This window comes from Lepidochelys kempii, chromosome 4 (assembly GCF_965140265.1).
Source record: "Lepidochelys kempii isolate rLepKem1 chromosome 4, rLepKem1.hap2, whole genome shotgun sequence".
NCBI lineage: Eukaryota > Metazoa > Chordata > Testudines > Cheloniidae > Lepidochelys > Lepidochelys kempii.
This window is the reverse complement of record NC_133259.1, coordinates 141,565,623-141,585,962: the sequence shown is the minus strand read 5'-3', so window position 1 is coordinate 141,585,962 and position 20,340 is coordinate 141,565,623. Positions and strand designations below refer to the sequence as shown.

Below are 20,340 nucleotides of genomic sequence, written 5' to 3'. Positions count from 1 at the left end.
ATGGAAAATACTTTACAGGGTATTCAGATTCCAAACACAGAGGATCCCCCTCTGGGCAAAACCTTGAAGTTACAAAAAACAGGAATAAACCTCCCTCTTAACATAGGGAAAATTTGCATAAAACAAAAGATAAACTAATCCGCCTTGCCTGGCTTACCTCTACGGGTTGCAATATTGGAGACTTGGATTAGGATGGGTTGGAGAAGATGGATTTCTGTCTGGCCTCTCTCAGTCCCAAGAGAGAACAAACATGTAAACAAAGAGCACAAACAAAAGCCTCCCCCTGCCACCCCAAGGTTTGAAAGTATCTTGTTCCCTTATTGGTCTTTTTGGTCAGGTGCCAGCCAGGTTAGCTGAGCTTCTTAACCCTTTACAGGTAACAGAATGTTGCTCTGGCCAGGAGGGATTTTATTGCACTGTACACAGAAAGGTGGCTACCCTTCCCTTTATTTATGACACGCCTCCCAAATCACAGATAGGGTGAAACACTGGCTGTGATTTCTTCCTGGAGCTCTAGGAGAAAACAGAGTTAATAAGACATATACACGTCTAAATATACTACCAACTGTATATAGACTAACAATATTTTTCACATCTCAAGGACGATTTTAACCAGTTGACTCTGGGAAACTTTCATGGGAGAGTGCATCAGCCATTTTGTTAGAAGCTCCCGAGATGTGTTGGATGTCAAAATCAAAATCTTGGAGAGGTAAACTCCACTGAATAAGTTTTTTGTTATTTCCCTTGGCAGTATGAAGCCAATATAGCGCAGCATGGTCGGTTTGCGGGTGGAAACGCCGTCCCCAAACATATGGGTGTAGCTTTTCCAGAGCGTAGTGTGACAGGGTCAGGCCAGATGGCTACAGGAGAGTGATAGAAGGCAGATATATTAGCCCCAGGCTAAGTAGGTCCCTTTTCCCTGGGTAAGGTAACAGGGAAGGTTCCAGAACAATCAGGAACTTTCTGGAGACAATTAAGACAGACAGGCTGATTAGAACTCCTGCAGCCAATCAAGAAGCTGCTAGAATCAATTAAGGCAGGCTAATCAGGGCACCTGGGTTTAAAAAGGAGCCCACTTCAGTTTGTGGTGCACATGTGAGGAGCTGGGAGCAAGAGGCACTAGGAGCTGCGAGTGAGAACATGGACTGTTGAGGGACTGAGGGGTACAAGCATTATCAGACACCAGAAGGAAGGTCCTATGGTGAGGATAAAGAAGGTGTTGGGAGGAGGCCATGGGGAAGTAGCCCAGGTAGTTGTAGCTGTCGCACAGCTGTTCCAGGAGGCACTCTAGACAGCTGCAATCCACAGGGCCCTGGGCTGGAACCCGGAGTAGAGGGCGGACCCGGGTTCCCCCCAAACCTCCCAACTCCTGGTCAGACACAGGAGGAGTTGACCTGGACTGTGGGTTCATGAAAACAGCCAAACTGAGGGCTGCCGTGAAGCTCCAAGGCGAGCAAATCCGCCAATAAGCGCAAGACCCACCAAGATAGAAGAGGAACTTTGTCACAGTAGACAATGGCGTAACATTCCTTTTCACTGATTGACCAGTGGCTTTCCCTCTCAGACAGCTTCTTGCTCAGGAACACGACAGGATGGAACTCTTGATTCGGTCCTTCCTGCATTAAGACTGCTCCCACACCACGCTCGGACGCATCTGTGGTTACTAGGAACGGTTTGTCAAAGTCTGGGGCCCTTAGCACAGGGTCAGACATGAGGGTCACTTTAAGCTGGTTAAAGGCCTTCTGATACTCTTCAGTCCACTGAACGGCATTTGGCTGTTTCTTTTTGGTTAGGTCTGTCAGTGGGGCGGCGATTTGGCTGTATTGCGGTACAAATCGCCTGTAATATTCGGCCAAGCCTAAGAAGGATTGAACCTGTTTCTTTGATTTTGGGACAGTCCACTTTTGGATAGCATCCACTTTGGCCTGTCGGGGGTTGATAGTTCCTTGACCCACCTGGTGTCCAGGGTAAGTCACTCTGTTGAGGCCTATTTGACACTTCTTAGCCTTAACAGTTAGCCCTGCCTCCCTTATGCGCTCGAAGACTTTTTGTAGATGTTCCAGGTGTTCTGCCCAGGAATCCGAAAATATGGCCACAGCATCAAGGTAGGCGACTGCATATTCTCCCAATCCTGCTAGGAGACCATCTACAAGTCTTTGGAAGGTGGCGGGTGCATTCCACAGCCCGAAAGGGAGCACATTAAATTCCTACAGCCTGACATGTGTGATGAAGGCTGACCTTTCCTTGGCGGATTCATCTAGCGGTACCTGCCAGTACCCCTTGGTTAAGTCCAAGGTAGAGATGAACTGGGCCCGTCCCAGTTTCTCCAATAGTTCATCTGTGCGTGGCATTGGATAGTTGTCTGGGCGAGTTACAGCATTTAGCTTACGGTAGTCCACGCAAAAGCGTATTTCCCCATCTGGTTTGGGAACTAGAACCACTGGAGATGCCCATGCACTGCCAGATGGGCGGATTACACCCATCTGTAACATATCCTGGATCTCCCGTTCTATAGCAGTTTTAGCTTGAGGAGACACCCGGTAAGGTTGGACCCTAATTGGGTGAGCATTCCCTGTGTCAATGGAGTGGTATGCCCGTTCAGTCAGTCCTGGGGTTGCTGAGAACATCGGCGCATAGCTAGTGCACAGCTCCTTGATCTGCTTGCGCTGCATACGCCCAAGGGTCATGGAGAGGTTCACCTCTTCCACACCACCAGCACATTTCCCTTCGTAGTAGACACCTTCAGGCCACTCAGCGTCGTCTCCTCCCTGGGCTGTAAACTGACAAACCTTTAATTCTCTGGAGTAAAAGGGCTTTAGAGAATTAATAGGGTACACTTTAGGCTTTTGGTTGAAGGTGAGGAATGCTATGAGATAATTAACAGCTCCCAGGCGCTCCTGGACCGTGAATGGCCCTTCCCACGATGCTTCCATTTTATGGGCCTGGAGCGCCTTTAAGACCATGACCTGGTCCCCTACTTTGAAGGAAAGCTCTCTGGCATGTTTATCATACCAGGCTTTTTGCTCTTTTTGAGCATCCTTTAGGTTTTCTTTAGCAAGGGCTAAAGAGGTTCAGAGGGTGGTTTGTAGGTTGGTTACAAAGTCCAGAATGTTAGTTCCTTGAGAAGGTGTAAACTCCTTCCATTGCTGCTTCACCAACTGTAATGGCCCCTTAACCTCGCGGCCATATATAAGTTCAAATGGTGAAAACCCTAAATTGGGATGTGGTACAGCTCTGTAGGCAAAGAGCAACTGCTGCAACACTAGGTCCCAATCATTGGAGTGCTCATTTATGAATTTACGTATCATGGCCCCCAAAGTTCCATTAAACTTCTCCACCAGGCCATTTGTTTGATGATGGTAAGGGGTGGCAACCAAGCGATTTACCCCATGAGCTTCCCAAAGGCTTTCCATAGTTCCTGCCAGGAAATTAGTTCCTGCATCTGTAAGGATGTCGGAGGGCCAACCTACCCTGGCAAAAATGTCTGTTAGTTCCTGGCACACACTTTTAGCCCTGGTGTTGCTTAGAGCCATCGGGTGGCAAAATCCATGAAAGTCAGTATGTACTGCTTTCGTCTGGGTGTCTTTTTCAGAAAAGGACCCAGAATATCCACAGCTACTCGCTGAAATGGAACTTCAATGATGGGGAGTGGCTGAAGAGGGGCTTTGACCTGGTCTTGGGGTTTTCCCACTCTTTGGCACACCTCACAAGATCAGACATAGGCAGAAACATTCTTGCCCATCCCTTCCAGTGGAATGACCTCCCCAAACGGTCTTTGGTCCTGTTCACCCCAGCATGGCCACTAGGATGATCGTGGGCTAAGCTCAAGAGCTTTCCCTGTACTTAGTTGGAACTACCAACTGTCTCTGAGGATGTCAGTTTTCCTGGTGCCCACCAGAAAGAGTTTCCTTGTATAAAAGTCCTCTTTCTACAACAAACCGGGATCAATTAGAAGAGCTGAGAGGCGGTGGGTTGCTCCGTGCTACCGTCCAAGCTCTCTGGAGGCATTCATCTGCTTCCTGTTCGGCCTGGAACTGTTCCCCTGATGCTGGAGACATCAGTTCCTCACTGGATGGTGGACCTGGGCTTGGTGCCTCTGGAAGCGATGCAGGTGATGGGGCTGTTTCCGTGGATGGTGAACCGCTCTCCGCGGGTGCACTGTGGGGTATTTCAGGCTCTGGCTGAGTCTCTTGTGCAGGATCATCTGCTGCTGCTGCCAGGGCGGGCTCGGTGGTGCCCTCTGGTGTAGGAGCTGTAGACGGGTTTGCAAGAGCTGGACTCAGGGCTGGCAGTGGTTCTGGTGCTGGTTGCTTCGCCAGTTCCGGTTTTGGGACTGGCTTTGGTGGGGGTCTCTGGGACTGGATCCACTACAGCCGTTGCAGTCGTTGGCAGGGGATCCAGTTCCACCACCTCCATCTGGGTCTCTGGTAACATAGACGGGGCCGTGGTGGAAGGCGCAGGAACAGGGATAGGTGTGGAAGCTGGCTTAGTCTGGCTGCGGGTGTCCATTCCCACCCTCTTGGCCAGCTTTACCTGGTTGGCCAAGTCTTCCCCCAGCAGCATGGGGATGGGATAATCATCATAGACTGCAAAAGTCCACGTTCCTGACCAGCCCTTGTACTGGACAGGCAACTTGACTGTAGGCAAATCAAAAGAGTTGGATTTGAAGGGTTGAATCATCACTTGGGCCTCTGGGTTGATTCAGTTTGGTCCACTAAGGATTGATGGATAGCTGACACCTGCGCTCCAGTGTCCCTCCACGCGGTGACCTTCTTCCCGTCCACACTCACAGTTTCCCTTTGCTCTGAGGGTACCTGGGAGGCATCGGGGCCTGAGGACCTTTGGTGTGACCCTGGTGCAATGTGCTGTAATCTGTTGGGGTTCTTGGGGCAGTTGCCCTTCACATGCCCCAGCTCATTACAGTTAAAACATCGCCCAGCTGACGGGTCACTGGGGCGAGGCAGGTTGCTGGAGAATGGTGTGGCGGGACGATAAAGTGTCTGGGGTTTTCCTTGGGATGTAGGTGGGGCCTTGGGTGGCCCCCAGTGATAAGATTTTGTTTCAGGTTGCCCCTTCTGATATTCGCCCCCACTGCTACTAGGTTTTTTTTTTTTCTGCCACCTCCACCCATTTGGCTCCAATCTCCCCCACCACGATTACAGTTTTGGGCTTCCCATCTAGGATGTACCTTTCTATTTCCTCAGGAACACCCTCTAAGAACTGCTCCATTTGCATTAGGAAGGGCAACTCTTCTGGAGATTTAACACTTGCTCCTGATATCCAGGCATCCCTATGTTTCACAATGTGGTAGACATGTCGGGTAAATGACATGTCTGGTTTCCAGCTTAGGGCTCTGAACCGCCGACAGGAATGCTTGGGTGTTAGCCCCATTCTGACTCTCGCCTGTGTTTTAAAAAGTTCATAACTGTTCATGTGTTCCTTAGGTATTTCAGCCGCCACCTCTGCTAAGGGTCCACTGAGCTGCGGCCTCAGCTCCACCATGTATTGGTCTGTAGAGATGCTGCACCCAAGGCAGGCCGTTTCTAAGTTTTCTAAGGAGGCCTCGGTATCATGATTTAGTTGGGGATTGGTCCTGCTTTGGGCAGGGGGTTGGACTAGATGACCTCCTGAGGTCCCTTCCAACCCTGATATTCTATGATTCTATGATCTTCGCCTGCCTTGTAGATGGGGAACTTTGTGGGATGGGAAGCGGTACCTGGAAAAGGATTGCTAGGGTTGGTCGGTATATTCTGCTGAGCCCTTGCCTTCTCCATCTCCAGTGCATGCTTCCTCTCTTTTTCTTTCTCCTCCATAGCTCTCTTGTGGGCAGCTTCCTCTGCCTCCACCCTGGCTTTTTCTGCCTCCATATCCAAGCGCCTTAAGGACATCTGTCTATCATGCTCTTTTTGTTTCTCTTCAGCTTCAAATCTGGCCAGCTCTAGTTTATTAGCTGCTTCACTGATAGTCATTTTCCTGCTTTCTTGTGCTTAACTCTAGCTATACCAGAGAGTTGGGGGTGGGGGGGGAAATGTGTGAATTTCTTTGCAGGAGGTTAACTACCCTGCCTTTAGGTAGAGAAAACTCCAGCTCAAAAAAGAAAAATCCCTTTGTAAAAAAACTAACACCTCTGTCTCCAGGCAAATAGACAGAAAACCCTCTAGCTGCTCTCAGCTTAAAAAAAAAAACCTCTTCAGGTCCGTGCTTTTGGTTCAAAATGATCCCACCGCTCTTGCACCATGTCAGGGTTCCTTCCCCACTCTGAACTCTACGGTACAAATGTGGGGACCTGCATGAAAGACCCCCTAAGCTTATTCTTACCAGCTTAGGTTAAAAACTTCCCTAAGGTATAAACTTTGCTTTGGCTTTGAACAGTATGCTGCCACCACCAAACGTTTTAAACAAAGAACAGGGAAAGAGCCCACTTGGAGACATCTTTCCCCAAAATATCCCCCCAAGCCCTACAGGCTTGATAATAATCCTCACCAATTTGTACAGGTGAACACAGACTCAAACCCTTGGATCTTAAGAACAATGAAAAATCAATCAGGTTCTTAAAAGAATAATTTTAATTAAAGAAAAGGTAAAAGAATCACCTCTGTAAAATCAGGATGGAAAATACTTTACAGGGTATTCATATTCCAAACACAGAGGATCCCCCTCTGGGCAAAACCTTAAAGTTACAGAAAACAGGAATAAACCTCCCTTTTAACACAGGGAAAATTCACATCAAACAAAAGATACACTAATCTGCCTTGCCTGGCTTACCTCTACGGGTTGCAATATTGGAGACTTGGATTAGGATGGGTTGGAGAAGATGGATTTCTGTCTGTCCTTTCTCAGTTCCAAGAGAGAACAAACATGTAAATAAAGAGCACAAATAAAAGCCTTCCCCCCCCCCCCCCAAGATTTGAAAGTATCTTGTTGCCTTATTGGTCTTTTGGGTCAGATGCCAGCCAGGTTAGCTGAGCTTCTTAACCCTTTACAGGTAACAGGATGTTGTCTCTGGCCAGCAGGGATTTTATAGCACTGTATACAGAAAAGTGGTTAGCCTTCCCTTTATTTATGACAGAGACAAAGACCAGGAGGAGGGGCAATGGCAAGTTGGAGGTCGGGTCGCTGGAAACTGGGCAGTCTCCTGTTTGGGACTCAGAGGGGGGAGTCCAGGGCATCCAGCCTAGGGTCCCCCCAAGGTGGACTTGGCTGAAAGTCACTGATTTCTGTGCTAACAAACTCTGTTCTACGCTGTATTCCTGTCAACTAATAAACCTTCTGTGTTACACACTGGCTGAGAGTCACGGCTGACTGCTGAGTTGGGGTGAAGGAACCTCTGGCTTCCCCAGAGGTCCCGTCCACCAAGGGGAAATGCACGGTGTGAATAGGGATGCTGAATGCTCCAAGGTCAGATCAGGAAGGCCATAGCCAAGAAGGCTTTTTGTCCTGGACAGTGTGCCCTAAGGGGAGCCATGCTACCCCAAAGTCCTGGCTGGCTTCATACAGAGCAGTTCCAGAGCATTGGACCTGTGACTCTGTCATAGAGGGAATGAACAGAACTGGGCAATTACTGAGTGATCCATCATCTGTCATCCATTGATTGGCTCATTTCACCTACGCAGTAGTTATTGGGGCATTTAGTGCACTGGATGAGGAACACCAAGTTCTAATAGGCATGTGTAGGACGGTAGCGAGGCGGTGTGGTTCCCCGCCGCCCCGGAGAGAGATGAGTCCCTCCAGACACCAGAGTGAGCGGAGCCAGGGAGATCTGAGCCCACCCCCCAGAGGGTCAGGTGTGGCTCCAGAAGTATAAAGGCCTGACCCCAGAGCTCACTAGGAGAGCAGCTGCTGGGGAGGCCAGATACCTCTGGCCTAGCTTGTGATTGGGAAACCCCAGCGGTAAATGTGAGGACGGACCTGACGTGCCCCGCGCCAGCTACCGGGAGGAGTTGCTGAGTCTACGCCTGGCCAGCTATCCTGAGGAACCCATGGTCATGGACTCTCACGAGGACACCATCCCAACCCAGGTACCCTACGAGGGGGAGTCCGGAAGTAGCCTGGGGGCAGCCGACCCTAGTCTGGCTGCAGCACTGCCAGAGCCCTTGTCAGTGTGTTGCGGCTGGGATCCCCACTGACCCAGCAGCGGGCCTTCTGCTGCTGCTACTAGGGCCATGGGCTGGGAGGGCCTGCGTCCCCCGTGCCTCTTCCAGGTGGCAGTCTCCCCCTCTCCCAGGCCCTTAGGAGCCAAGGACCTGGGCTTACTGAGCACCTGACTCACCATTGCTCCGCCCTGACCTAGGGCCTGGGCCTGCTGTGTTTATTTTGGCCTTCACAAATTCCCCACAAGATATCTTCCCCAAACTTAGTGAGGTGTTGTGTTTCCCCACCACCCCGGAGAGAGACAAGCCCCGGCTAGCCTCTCTGCAAGGACCCATAGATCTTGAAAGGTGTGGTGTGGGTGGATTGATCGTCCTAGCAGTGGAGATGTGTCTGCTGGTTTTGCATCTGTTGTTATGGCAGGTTCTGGTGCTGCTTTCCTGGTCCGTGGGGAGCTCGCTTCTGATGATCAGCTTGGTGAGGCTGGGGGGTTGTTTGATGGCCAGAAGAGGGGGTTTGGGAAAGATTTCTTGCAGGATGGGGTCCCCATTGAGTATGGGTTGTAACTGTGTTACTCCTATTTGAGATTGGTCCTGGGTCCCACAGCATCACTCTGGGAGCTCATGTTCAGCTGTTTATTTATCCACAGTGACCTCCAAGTCCTTTTCAGTCACTGCTTTGCAGGATAGAGTCCCCCATCCTGTCCCCCAATCTTGATCTGCAGCCCCCTGCTATCCCAGCCCTGGGATCCCTGCCCCAGCTCTGCTGGTGCCCCCAATCCTGACCTGCCACAGCCCCCCTGCTGTCCCAGCCCTGGGCTCTCCCTCCCCTCGCGTTCTAGTAATGAATCACAGGGCTGTGGCAACCTGCCAACATGTGCTAGGAATGGGCCCTGGCACCCTGGGAACATAGCCTCGTCTCTCTTCATTGCTTCTGTGACTGACCCTGTTGCAAGGAATGACAGTGAGTTTCATTGTTACTTACATAGCACCACAGAGCAGGGATTTTCAGAATGAAGAGAGACTGACTCCCTCACCCAGACAAACTGGTACAAACGTTAGAAAACCCCCGGGGGGAGAAGCATCTAAACTAGGGTGAGGGGACAGAGCTGGGGTGAGGGCAATGGGAGCCCTGTTGTTATCTGCCCTGCACTCTAGGGCACCCCACCTTTACCCTTCCATGGGTTAATTTAGGCATCCCCATCCTTTCCCAGTTCCTGGGGCTCAGAGCATAATCTTCTGCGGGGCCTTTTACCAGTGCAAGAGCCTTACCTGGTAATATCCTTAACTTCTAGTTATTAACCATCACCTAAACAGAATGCACACTCTAAGCAGACAATGCGTGCCATTCCCCTAAGGCAGACAAACTTTTCCTGCTGGCCAGGCAAGATCAGGTCAACCAGGGCTCCAGCTTCTGCACAATATAGTTGGAAGGATGTTGAGGTCTGGCAGCTCTGTTCTTTGGGCTGTGTCCTGGAATTGATTCCAAATAACTTCCTTTTGGACCCCAGTTTATATAGTGAAACTTGAGTCTTGCTTAGCTGTACTGTAACCAGTCATTGTAAACTAATGTCCTACAAAACTGTATTTTTCATCCATCCTAGCCCATTACAAAACACTACTTTGCCCAATCACACCCACCACCTTAGTTGATTTAATTATGTAACAGACAAACCAAGAACCAGAGAGACCATACAGACAAACCAGAGAGAAGTGGGGACCATAAAGGCAAAACAATAAGGAAGTAGGGATTTCACACTCACAGCTGTTGATATGTGGTTCCTTGCCAGACAGAATGGAAAACAAAATTTTCTTTAAAGGTCTTAAGCTCTGTTTCTTTGTCCGGTGACAGTGGGTGCTCTCAGGACAGGAGCGTCTCATAGATTCATAGATACTAAGGGTCAGAAGGGATCATTATGATCATCTAGTCTGACCTGCACAACGCAGGCCACAGAATTTCACCCACCCACTCCTGCGAAAAACCTCTCACCTATGTCTGAGCTATTGAAGTCCTCAAATTGTGGTTTAAAGACTTCAAGGAGCAGAGAATCCTCCAGCAAGTGACCCGTGCCCCATGCTACAGAGGAAGGCGAAAACCTCCAGGGCCTCTTCCAATCTGCCCTAGAGGAAAATTCCTTCCCGACCCCAAATATGGCGATCAGCTAAACCCTGAGCATATGGGCAAGATTCACCTGCCAGATACTACAGAAAATTCTTTCTGGGTAACTCAGATCCCACCCCATCTAACCTCCCGTCACAGGCCATTAGGCCTATTTACCATGAATATTTAATTACCAAAATCATGTTATCCCATCATACCATCTCCTCCATAAACTTATCGAGTTTAATCTTAAAGCCAGATAGATCTTTTGCCCCCACTGCTTCCCTTGGAAGGCTTGGTCCCTTGGTCCCAAAACTGATACTTGAGGAACTCCACTGGTAACCTCCCTCCAGCCTGACAGTTCACCTTTCAGTTGGACCCGCTGTAGTCTCCCCTTTAACCAATTCCTTATCCACCTTTCAATCTTCATATTGATCCCCTTCTTTTCCAATTTAACTAATAATTTCCCCATGTGGCACAGTATCAAATGCCTTACTGAAATCTAGGTAAATTAGATCCACTGCGTTTCCTTTGTCTAAAAAATCTGTTACTTTCTCAAAGAAGGAGATCAGGTTGGTTTGGCACAATCTACCTTTTGTAAAACCATGTTGTATTTTGTCCCATTTACCACTGACCTCAATGTCCTTAACTACTTTCTCCTTCAGAATTTTTTCCAAGACCTTGCACGCTACAGATGTCAAACTAACAGCCGTGTTAGTCTGTATTCGCAAAAAGAAAAGGAGTACTTGTGGCAGGAGTACTTAGAGACTAACCAATTTATTTGAGCATAAGCTTTTGTGAGCTACAGCTCACTTCATTGGATGCATAAGTGGAAAATACAGCGAGGAGATTTATATACACACAGACCATGGAAAAAATACACATTGTAAGGAGAGTGATCACTGGAGATGAGCTGTTACCAGCAGGAGAGTGGGGTGGGGGGAGAGAAAACCTTTTGTAGTGATAATCAAGGTGGGCCACTTCCAGCACATTTCCAGGAGTTAACAAGAACGTTTGAGGAATATAGGGGGAGGAGGAATAAACAAGGGGAAATAGTTTTACTTAGTATAATGACTCAACCACTCCCAGTCTCTATTCAAGCCTAAGTTAATTGTATCCAATTTGCAAATTAATTCCAATTCAGCAGTCTCTCGTTGGAGTCTGTTTTCGAAGTTTTTTTGTTGAAGGATACTCACTTTGAGATCAGAAATCGAGTGACCAGAGAGATTGAAGTGTTCTCCGACTGGTTTATGAATATTATAATTCTTGACATCTGATTTGTGTCCATTTATTCTTTTATGTAGAGACTGTCCAGTTTGACCAATGTACGTGGCAGAGGGGCATTGCTGGCACATGATGGCATATATCACATTTGTAGACGTGCAGGTGAACGAGCCTCTGATAGTGTGGCTGATGTGATTAGGCCCTATGATGGTGTCCCCTGAATAGATATGTTGGCACAGTTGGCAACGGGGTTTGTTGCAAGGATAGGTTCCTGGGTTAGTGGTTCTGTTGTGTGGTTGCTGGTGAGTATTTGCTTCAGGTTGGGGGGCTGTGATCATAGAAGATCATAGAAGATTAGGGTTGAAAGAGACCTCAGGAGGTCATCTAGTCCAACCCCCTGCTCAAAGCAGGACCAACACCAACTAAATGATTCCAGCCACGGCTTTGTCAAGCCAGGCCTTAAAAACCTCTAAGGATGGAGATTCCACCACCTCCCTAGGTAATCCATTCCAGTGCTTCACCACCCTCCTAGTGAAAAGTTTTTCCTAATATCCAACCTACACCTCCCCCACTGCAATTTGAGACCATTGCTCCTTGTTTTGTCATCTGCCACCACTGAGAACAGCCAGGCAAACTCCATCCTTTTTGGAACCCCGCTTCAGGTAGTTGAAGGCTGCTATCAAATCCCCCCTCACTCTTCTTTTCTGTAGACTAAACAAGCCCAGTTCCCTCAGCCTCTCCTCGTAAGTCATGGGCCCCAGCCCCCTGATCACTTTCATTGCCCTCCACTGGACTCTCTCCAATTTGTCCATAGAATCTCTCACACTGAAGACAATGCTTGTTGACAGTCCTATAATAAACTATAAAAAGATTTTATTAAGAAAAAAATGAGTTATTTACAAGATTAAAGTGGTAAACATGATGGGGTATACCAGGCTCAGAAGCTCCCTGCTGGAGACCTCAGGGTCCTACCACACCCCATTTCAGAAAGGGGCGGAGGAGTTGAGTCCTCCAAGCAGCCAAGAGAGGCTGCATGGGAAGCAGTCAATTGGAGAAAGGCTGCAAGAAGCAGCCAGTCAGGGTCCAGGAGGGCCATATAAAAGGAGCTGCAAAGCTAGAGAAAGATAGTTTTGGTTTTTTGTGTGCTGGAGTAACAGGAGTGCAGATGGTGCTCCTGGTTGGCCCAAGGGATCTGTAATACCATAGACAGGGACTGGGGGAGAAAGAAGGAGCTTTTGGCTGGCTGCTGGGAGTGAGTACAAGACTTCAACCCTACGGTAAGGGTGAAGCATATGTGAGTGAAGGTGCTGTGGCTTTGGGGAAGTGACCCAGGGAACTGTAGTAGCATTGGGAGTGGTCAAAAGGACACAGTAGCATGTGGCTGCTAGTCATAGGGTCCCTGGACTGGGACCTGGAGTACTGGGTGGGTCTGGGTCTCCCCCACTGGCTGCAGGTGGAGTGGATCCACTTCCTGAGAAAGGAGTTGAACCTAACCCTAGAGAGGGGAATGAAGATTCTGAAGAGGGTCAGCAATTTACTGAATATTGAACTAGGATATGTCTCTGTCTGTAGGCAAGGACTGGCTTGTCTCCCAAGATTTGTGAGAGTGTTGGTCATCCTTCAGGATAGGTTGTAGATCCTTGATAACACGTTGGGGGGGTTTTAGTTGGGGGCTGAAGGTGACAGATAGTGGCGTTCTGTTATTTTCTTTGTTGGGCCTGTCCTGTAGTAGGTGACTTCTGGGTACTCTTCTGGCTCTGTCAATCTGTTTCTTCACTTCAGCAGGTCGGTATTGTAGTTGTAAGAATGCTTGATAGAGATCTTGTAGGTGTTTGTCTCTGTCTGAGGGGTTGGAGCAAATGCGGTTGTATCGTAGAGCTTGGCTGTAGACAATGGACCATGTGGTGTGGTCTGGGTGAAAGCTGGAGGCGTGTAGGTTTCCGGTATAGGGTGGTGTTTATGTGACCATTGCTTATTAGCACTGTAGTGTCCAGGAAGTGGATCTCTTATGTGGACTGGTCCAGGCTACATAGTGTGCTTCTGCCAACATGCACGGCCTGAAATTGTGGAAAAGCAGCATCACTTGCCCCATAACCTCAGCTGTGCAGAACACAATGCCATCCACAGCCTCAGAAACAACTCTGACATCATAATCAAAAAGGCTGACAAAGGAGGTGCTGTTGTCGTCATGAATAGGTCGGAATATGAACAAGAGGCTGCTTGGCAGCTCTCCAACACCACTTTCTACAAGCCATTACGCTCTGATCCCACTGAAGGTTACCAAAGGAAACAACAGCATTTGCTCAAACTCCCTGGAAAAAGCACAAGAACAAATCTGCACAGACACACCCCTGGAACCCCGACCTGGGGTATTCTATCTGCTACCAAAGATCCATAAACCTGGAAATCCTGGGCGCCCCATCATCTCAGGCATTGGCACCCTGACAGCAGGATTGTCTGGCTATGTAGACTCCCTCCTCAGGCCCTACACTACCAGCACTCCCAGCTATCTTCGAGACACCACTGACTTCCTGAGGAAACTACAATCCATCGGTGATCTTCCTGATAACACCATCCTAGCCACTATGGATGTAGAAGCCCTCTACACCAACATTCCACACAAAGATGGACTACAAGCCATCAGGAACACTATCCCCGATAATGTCACGGCTAACCTGGTGGCTGAACTTTGTGACTTTGTCCTCACCCACAACTATTTCACATTTGGGGACAATGCATACCTTCAAATCAGTGGCACTGCTGTAGGTACCTGCATGGCCCACAGTATGCCAACATTTTTATGGCTGACTTAGGGGACGAGAGCTGAGGAAGTGTTGCTCTAACGCCCCTACTCTACTTGCACTACATTGATGACATCTTCATCATCTGGACCCATGGAAAAGAAGCCCTTGAGGAATTCCACCAAGATTTCAACAATTTTCATCCCACCATCAACCTCATCAACTATATAAATCTCCTCACTGTATTTTCCACTGAATGCATCGGATGAAGTGAGCTGTAGCTCACGAAAGCTCATGCTCAAATAAATTTGTTAGTCTCTAAAGTGCCACAAGTACTCCTTTTCTTTTAACAGGCCTGTAGTTACCTGGATCTCTTTTTTTTTTTTTTCTCTTTCTTAAAAATAGGAACTGTGTGCAATTCTCCAGTCATACAGTACAACCCCTGAGTTTACAGATTCATTAAAAATTCTTGCTAATGGGCTTGCAATTTCGGGTGTCAATTCCTTTAATATTCTTGGATGAAGATTATCTGGGCCCCCCAATTTAGTCCCATTAAGCTGTTTGAGTTTCGCTTCTACCTCAGATAGGGTAATATCTACCTCCATATCCTCATTCCCATTTGTCATGCTACCATTATCCCTAAAATCCTCTTTAGCCTTATTAAAGACTGAGGAAAAGTATTTGTTTGTTGTTTGATATTGGGCCATGCCTAGATTATCCTTGATCCCTGCCACTCCACCAAGAGATATTACATGGACCGTGAGGCTGTGATTTTCTGCATCTTAGCTCAGGCTGCTGCCCTGCTGTGGCTGCTGTTGCTTACTGTAGAAAAAGGCCCTCATCCTTAGACGGTGGCACTTGGGGGGCAGCTCTCAGTAGCAACCCTTCACCTAGCATAGTGAGGCCTGAGCCCTCCCCCCTCATCTGGGAGGGGCCCTTGTTACCTGATGCTCCTGGGGTGAGAGGGCCCGGGCAAGACGGGGGCGCTTCGACCCTACAGTGATGAGGGACAATCAAACTGCAGCAGAAGCTGAAGTGCAGAAGCCCCCAGACCCATCACAGGGGAATTCCATAGGCAGTGCCTGCCCGGGGTGGGGTCTGTGGGGCTCTTGCCCCCCCCCCAACACGCCCGGCCCCTGCCCAGGGTGGGGTCTGTGGGGCTGCTGCCCCCCCCCCAACACGCCCGGCCCCTGCCCGGGGTGGGGTCTGTGGGGCTGCTGCCCCCCCCCCCAACATGCCCGGCCCCTGCCCGGGGTGGGGTCTGTGGGGCTGCTGCCCCCCCCCCCAACACGCCCGGCCCCTGCCCGGGGTGGGGTCTGTGGGGCTGCTGCCCCCCCCCCAACATGCCCGGCCCCTGCCCGGGGTGGGGTCTGTGGGGCTGCTGCCCCCCCCCCAACACCCCCGCCCCCGCCCGGGGTCCGACCTGCGCCCTCCCGCTGCCGCCCGCTGGCGATGGGGTTTGACGCCGGCTCCCGCAGCGCCCAGAGGCCGCGGTGCGGGGCGGAGCGGGCGGGGCGCGGCCGGGCCGGTCCCTCCCGGGGGCCCCGCGCTGGCCGGCAGCCGCTCTCCGCAGGGCTCCGGGGGCGGAGAGAGGGGCCGAGCTGGCCCCACCCAGCAGCGAGCGCAGGCCCCGCGGAGCAGCCCCGCAGCCTTTCGCCCTCAGCGCCGGCCGGCCGGGACAGGGGCGCCAGGTAACCCCCCGCCGGGGGAGCGCAGCGCAGCGCAGCGGCCCGGGCTCCCCGTTAGCCAGTCGCTGCCGTCTCTGTGCTGGTGCCCATCGCCGCGGTGTCGGACCCCACAGCCCCCGGGCGGGCTGAGCCCCGGGCCGAGCTCTCGGGCGGGGAAGGGGAAGGGGAAGGGGGGGCCCTGCTGGGTTTGTTTCCCTCGGTCCTGAAGCTTGGCCCGTTTTACTGGAGAGGTTGCGGAGGGGGAGGGTTGTGTCCGGGGGTCGGTGGACAGTGTGGGGGGGTTGGGTTGTGTGTTGAGGGGGCTGTGGACTGCGTGTGTGCCGTTGTGTACTGGGTGAGGGCTGTGCGGCACACTTGTGCATTGTGTGTGGGGGGGCGCGGACAGAGTTGTGTAGCAGGGGAGTTGTGCGGCTGGGAGAGGGGCTGCGCAGCGGCGGGTGCGGGGGCTGCGGGCTGTGCGTTGCGGGGGATGTAGAAGGCTTGGGGCTCGGCAGTTAGGGTCACCGAGGGTGTGTGCGGGAGGAGAGCAGTGTACAGTGCGGTGTGGTTGTGTTGCTGGGCGCTGCGTGCTCTGCTGGGCTTGCTCAGGGTTTGCAGCACAACGGCTTGTTTGTTGAGTGTGGTGCAGTGTAGGGTTGTGTAGCTGTCCTGCCTTGGGCTGGCTGCTCGGGCTCCTGGCGGCCAGCGGCTTGTTTGCTGAGCTGTAATTTACAGCCCTCCGAAGGGGACGCGGAATTTCCACAGACGCTGGAATTTGCGGCAGCTCCTGGAGGAGCCTGTGTGGGGAGGGGAGGGTGGACCCAGGGCGGGCTCCTTTTATCCTCCGGGGGAGTCTGCCTCTGGGTGGGTTCAGACCTCCCCTGCAGCAGCGTTTAGTAAGGCGAGCGGTGGCTAGTGGGGCAGGGTCGTTGCCCCTGGGGAAGCCAAATGGAGCAGCCGGTGCCCCGGTGGCACTTGGCAGGGCTGTGCCCGGCGGCCGTCTGGGGCTGGCTGGCAGCAGCTCACTGTGGAGGTTGCAGACGGCTGCAGCTGTCCAAGTGGCTGCATGTTAGGTCTAGGTCACTTTCTGCAAACAGGCTGCCTGTTGCTGTTTTCTGAGCCCCAAGCGGACCCCAAAGAACCCGCCCCAGCCAGGCAAGGGCTGTGCTGGCATCCCCCACGCCAGCCGCGCCCTGGCCATCCCTCCTCCCTGGCTCTGGTACCCGTGGGGGCACTGGGGCCTGCAGGGGCAGAGGTACGCTGGCTGTACTGAACTCCCCAGCCTCTGGGGGCGGCAACAGCTTTGGGAAAGGAGCAGAAATCGGCAGCTTTAATGACTGGTGGCCTCCCATCCCCTGGCTGCCTCATCGCTGGGCTCTGCGCCTCCCAGTGAAAGGCAGAGCTCACAGCGCAGGCCGGGGTTGTGCTCCAGCCCCTCTGCTGAGCCAGGGGCCAGAGTGAGAGAGACTTTGTGCTGGGGAGGAGGTTACAGTACCAAGCAAGGAGGAATGGACTAGTGGGTTAGAGCAGCAGAGCTGGGAGCCAGGGTTCTATCCCCGGCTCTGAAACGGGAGTGGGGTCTAGTGGTGAGAGCAGCGGGGCTGGGAGCCAGGACTCCTGGGTTCTAGCCTCATGGCTGGGTGAGTCCTGCCTTGGAGCTGCAGCTGCCTCTGCCTATCCATCAGCGCTTGTGGGTCACAGTCTCCTCTGCCCTCCCCCTGCTTTTCCTTGGGGCTGAGCTCCATAGGGCTGCATGGTTGTTACCTAGTCACACCCGCTGCAGCCATTGCAGCGCAGGGAAGCGGTTCTCCTTGGAATGGGTCACAGGCTCCTGGGCTGGGATTGCTTTTGCCTGGGGCTGCAGCCAGCGCCTAGATGGGTATTCTTGCCCTGATCAGCAGGGTGCCCCAGTGCACCCAGCGAGGGAGATGCTGCAGGGAGTACTGGTGTGAGCAGGGCTGGAAAAGGGGCTGTGCCCCAGGCTCGGCCAGCATGTGTGAGTGAGGGGCTCTTGCAAGGGAGCTCAGGCACAGAGCTGAGCTTTGGAGCATAGTGGTCTCCTCTCCTGTGGCAGTGAGTTCCAGAAACCAGGGCAGGCTCCCAGGACGGTTCTGTCACCTGTTCTCACAAGCCCCTGGCTGTCCCCCATGCGGCAACCAGTTCGTTGTCCTGGTGATGTGGTTGTCATCATGGCCACAGGCATCTCTTGGGGACCCAGGTATCTTGGGGGCTTGGCAGCAGGCCAGAGGCCCAGAACCAGGCTCTGTATGCAGTGGGGAGCCCAGGCAGAGAGCAGGACCCTGGGGGACATGCTCCTGGAGCCCCGTGTGCTTGTTTCACCAGATGGAGCTTTCTCAGGCTAGGGGGCCTTGTGATTGGCTAAGAGATTTCTGAGCCTGGGGTCAGGCTGTGCCCCACAGGACAGGGCCCAGTTCTGCAGTAGCTAGAGGAGGGAGCATATGCTGCTCTGGCTGTTTAGCCACCAATAGCCGAGAGATGCCCAGAAAAGCCCAGGTCAGCTTTGTTTCCACAGTCTGGAGGGGACTGAATTAATCTTTCGGACAGGGTAAGGATCAGAAGTGAGGCAGTTTTACTATGAGTACCAGGCTAGACCCTGGCAGCCAGACATCCCTGTGTTAACGCCAGGGCAGCGGCTTGTGTCCTGTCCCATTCCAGGGCTGTGGGCTTGGCCCCGTCCCCAGCACAAGCTAGGGAGCCCCCAGAAATACCCTGTTTCCACAGGATTGCCTTGGCCGCACTTCCTCCCCTGCACTACCTCTGTGGTGCCAGGCCCCACTCCTCGTGTGCACACAGACTCGTGTCTGTAGTGGGCAGAACAGTGCCCCTGGCTCTGACTGGCACCGGGGTTACCAAAATCCGTGTCCCAGAGGCCCAGCTGCAGCACTGGGCGCTGTTCAGCTCCCCAGAGAGGAGGGAGGTGGAGGCTGAGATAGCACGGGTGCCCCCTGGCCCTGGCGTTACTCAGAGCACAGACATGGCTGTAGGTCACTCTTTCCCCCCAGTCAGCAGGAGAGACCAGAACTGTTTGAGCACCTGACCCAGCTGCAGCCCCTTTGCGGAGGCTGGGCTGTCTGGGGCCACAAGCCCATCGTGGACACGTGGAATGGAGAAGGGTGGCTGAGTTGAACCATAGGCAGGGCTTCTGCACAGGTAGGACTCTGCTGGGGCCTTTACGTGGCCCCCAGGTAGTGGGCAGCCTGGCCCCTGGAGAGGGACTGATGGAGCCCCTAAGGATTCTCCAGCTGTGGCTTTTTCTCTTAGCAGCCTTGCCCAAGCTGTATCTGGCCTGCGTGTCTGGGCTTGGGGCACTGGAGTTTGTCTTTGCCCATGGTAGGGCCGCAGCCCTTCCTGGTGCCACCTGGGAATGTCACCACCATTGGTTCCCCCAATGCATCTGGCTCCATCCCTGCCCCAGGCTCTGTATTAGCAAGGAGCGTTTCCTGGAAGCCAGGTCACCTGCCAGGCCCACAAGCTACATCACTGGCAGCACCAATGCCTCCAGACAGTCAGTGGGGACTTCCTTGCTTTCTGCTGTGTCATTTCAGGAGGGAGCTGTTGGGCTCTGGAATGTGAACTTGCAGACAAGGCCAAGTCACCCTTTAGCCTACCCTTGGATTGAGCTGCTTCAGGGTCTTGCTGCAGGGCTGGTTTGCCAGGCCTCACATTGTTCCTGGAGCTCTTCTCTCATCCCTTGCCTAATGGTCCACATCCCTTCTGGAGCGCACACTGACCACAGCAGAGGGTGGGCCAGGGACCAAGGGCCACAGGCTTGGTGCAGGGGAAGGAGGGCCACTTGGAGCATGGGGCGGGGTGGGTGTCCCAGCGGAGGGGAGGGAGAAAGGGAGACAAGCAACAGGAAGAGGAGGCAGGGTTCAGCCATGGCCTGGATGAGCAGGTGAGGGAGGGCAGAGCTCCAGGGGTGCTGTCAGCAGAGATGACAGAGCAGAGCAGGCCACGTCCTTGCTGAGCTCTGCAGAGCTTGGCCCCGGCTGCCCAGGGACACTCCCCAATGCTAGTGCTGGTGGAAGACTCCCTGAGCCCCGAGGTGAGGGGACAACCGCGGGGAGGGTCTGAGAAGGGGCCAGCATGGAGGTGGGCAGGTGTGGGAGGATTGCTGAGTCCCCATCCTTGCCCCCCTCTCCCGGATTCTGCAAGGCCTCTCATTCCTCTAGCTGGCAGTGTTAACTCCTTCCTGCCCCCGCTCCTGCGAGGAGGTGGCCTTGGCCCATTCATTGGCACTGTCAGTAAATTCCTGAGGTTTCCTGAGCAGTCACAGGGAGCTGGGCTCTCTCTTAACTGCCTCCCTGCTGTTTGCTTAAGGCCTGTCAGTCCTTCCGAGCCCTTTCCCCAAGGTCTCTGAGGCCCATTCATGCTGGGGAGGCAGGCACGTCTGGCTCGGTGCGGGGTGGATCAAATGTCCTGCTCTGGGTAGGGACCCCTCGCACACAACCCCAGTTAGAGGAAACCTTGTCTCTGGCCAGAGTGCGCAACCCAGGCTC

At 52.7% G+C, this 20,340-nt stretch overlaps 1 protein-coding gene across 3 annotated transcripts in view; it reads left to right on the top strand.

Moving 5' to 3' along the window:
• The first annotated feature begins 15,605 nt into the window (after positions 1-15,605).
• Positions 15,606-20,340, top strand: part of LOXL3 (lysyl oxidase like 3) — a 30,686-nt gene continuing 25,951 nt past the window's right edge. For all 3 annotated transcript variants that reach the window (XM_073343161.1, XM_073343160.1, XM_073343162.1), the window contains exon 1: positions 15,606-15,844. In XM_073343161.1, the coding sequence (XP_073199262.1) occupies positions 15,606-15,844 (239 nt within the window). The remainder of the gene's footprint in view (positions 15,845-20,340) is intronic.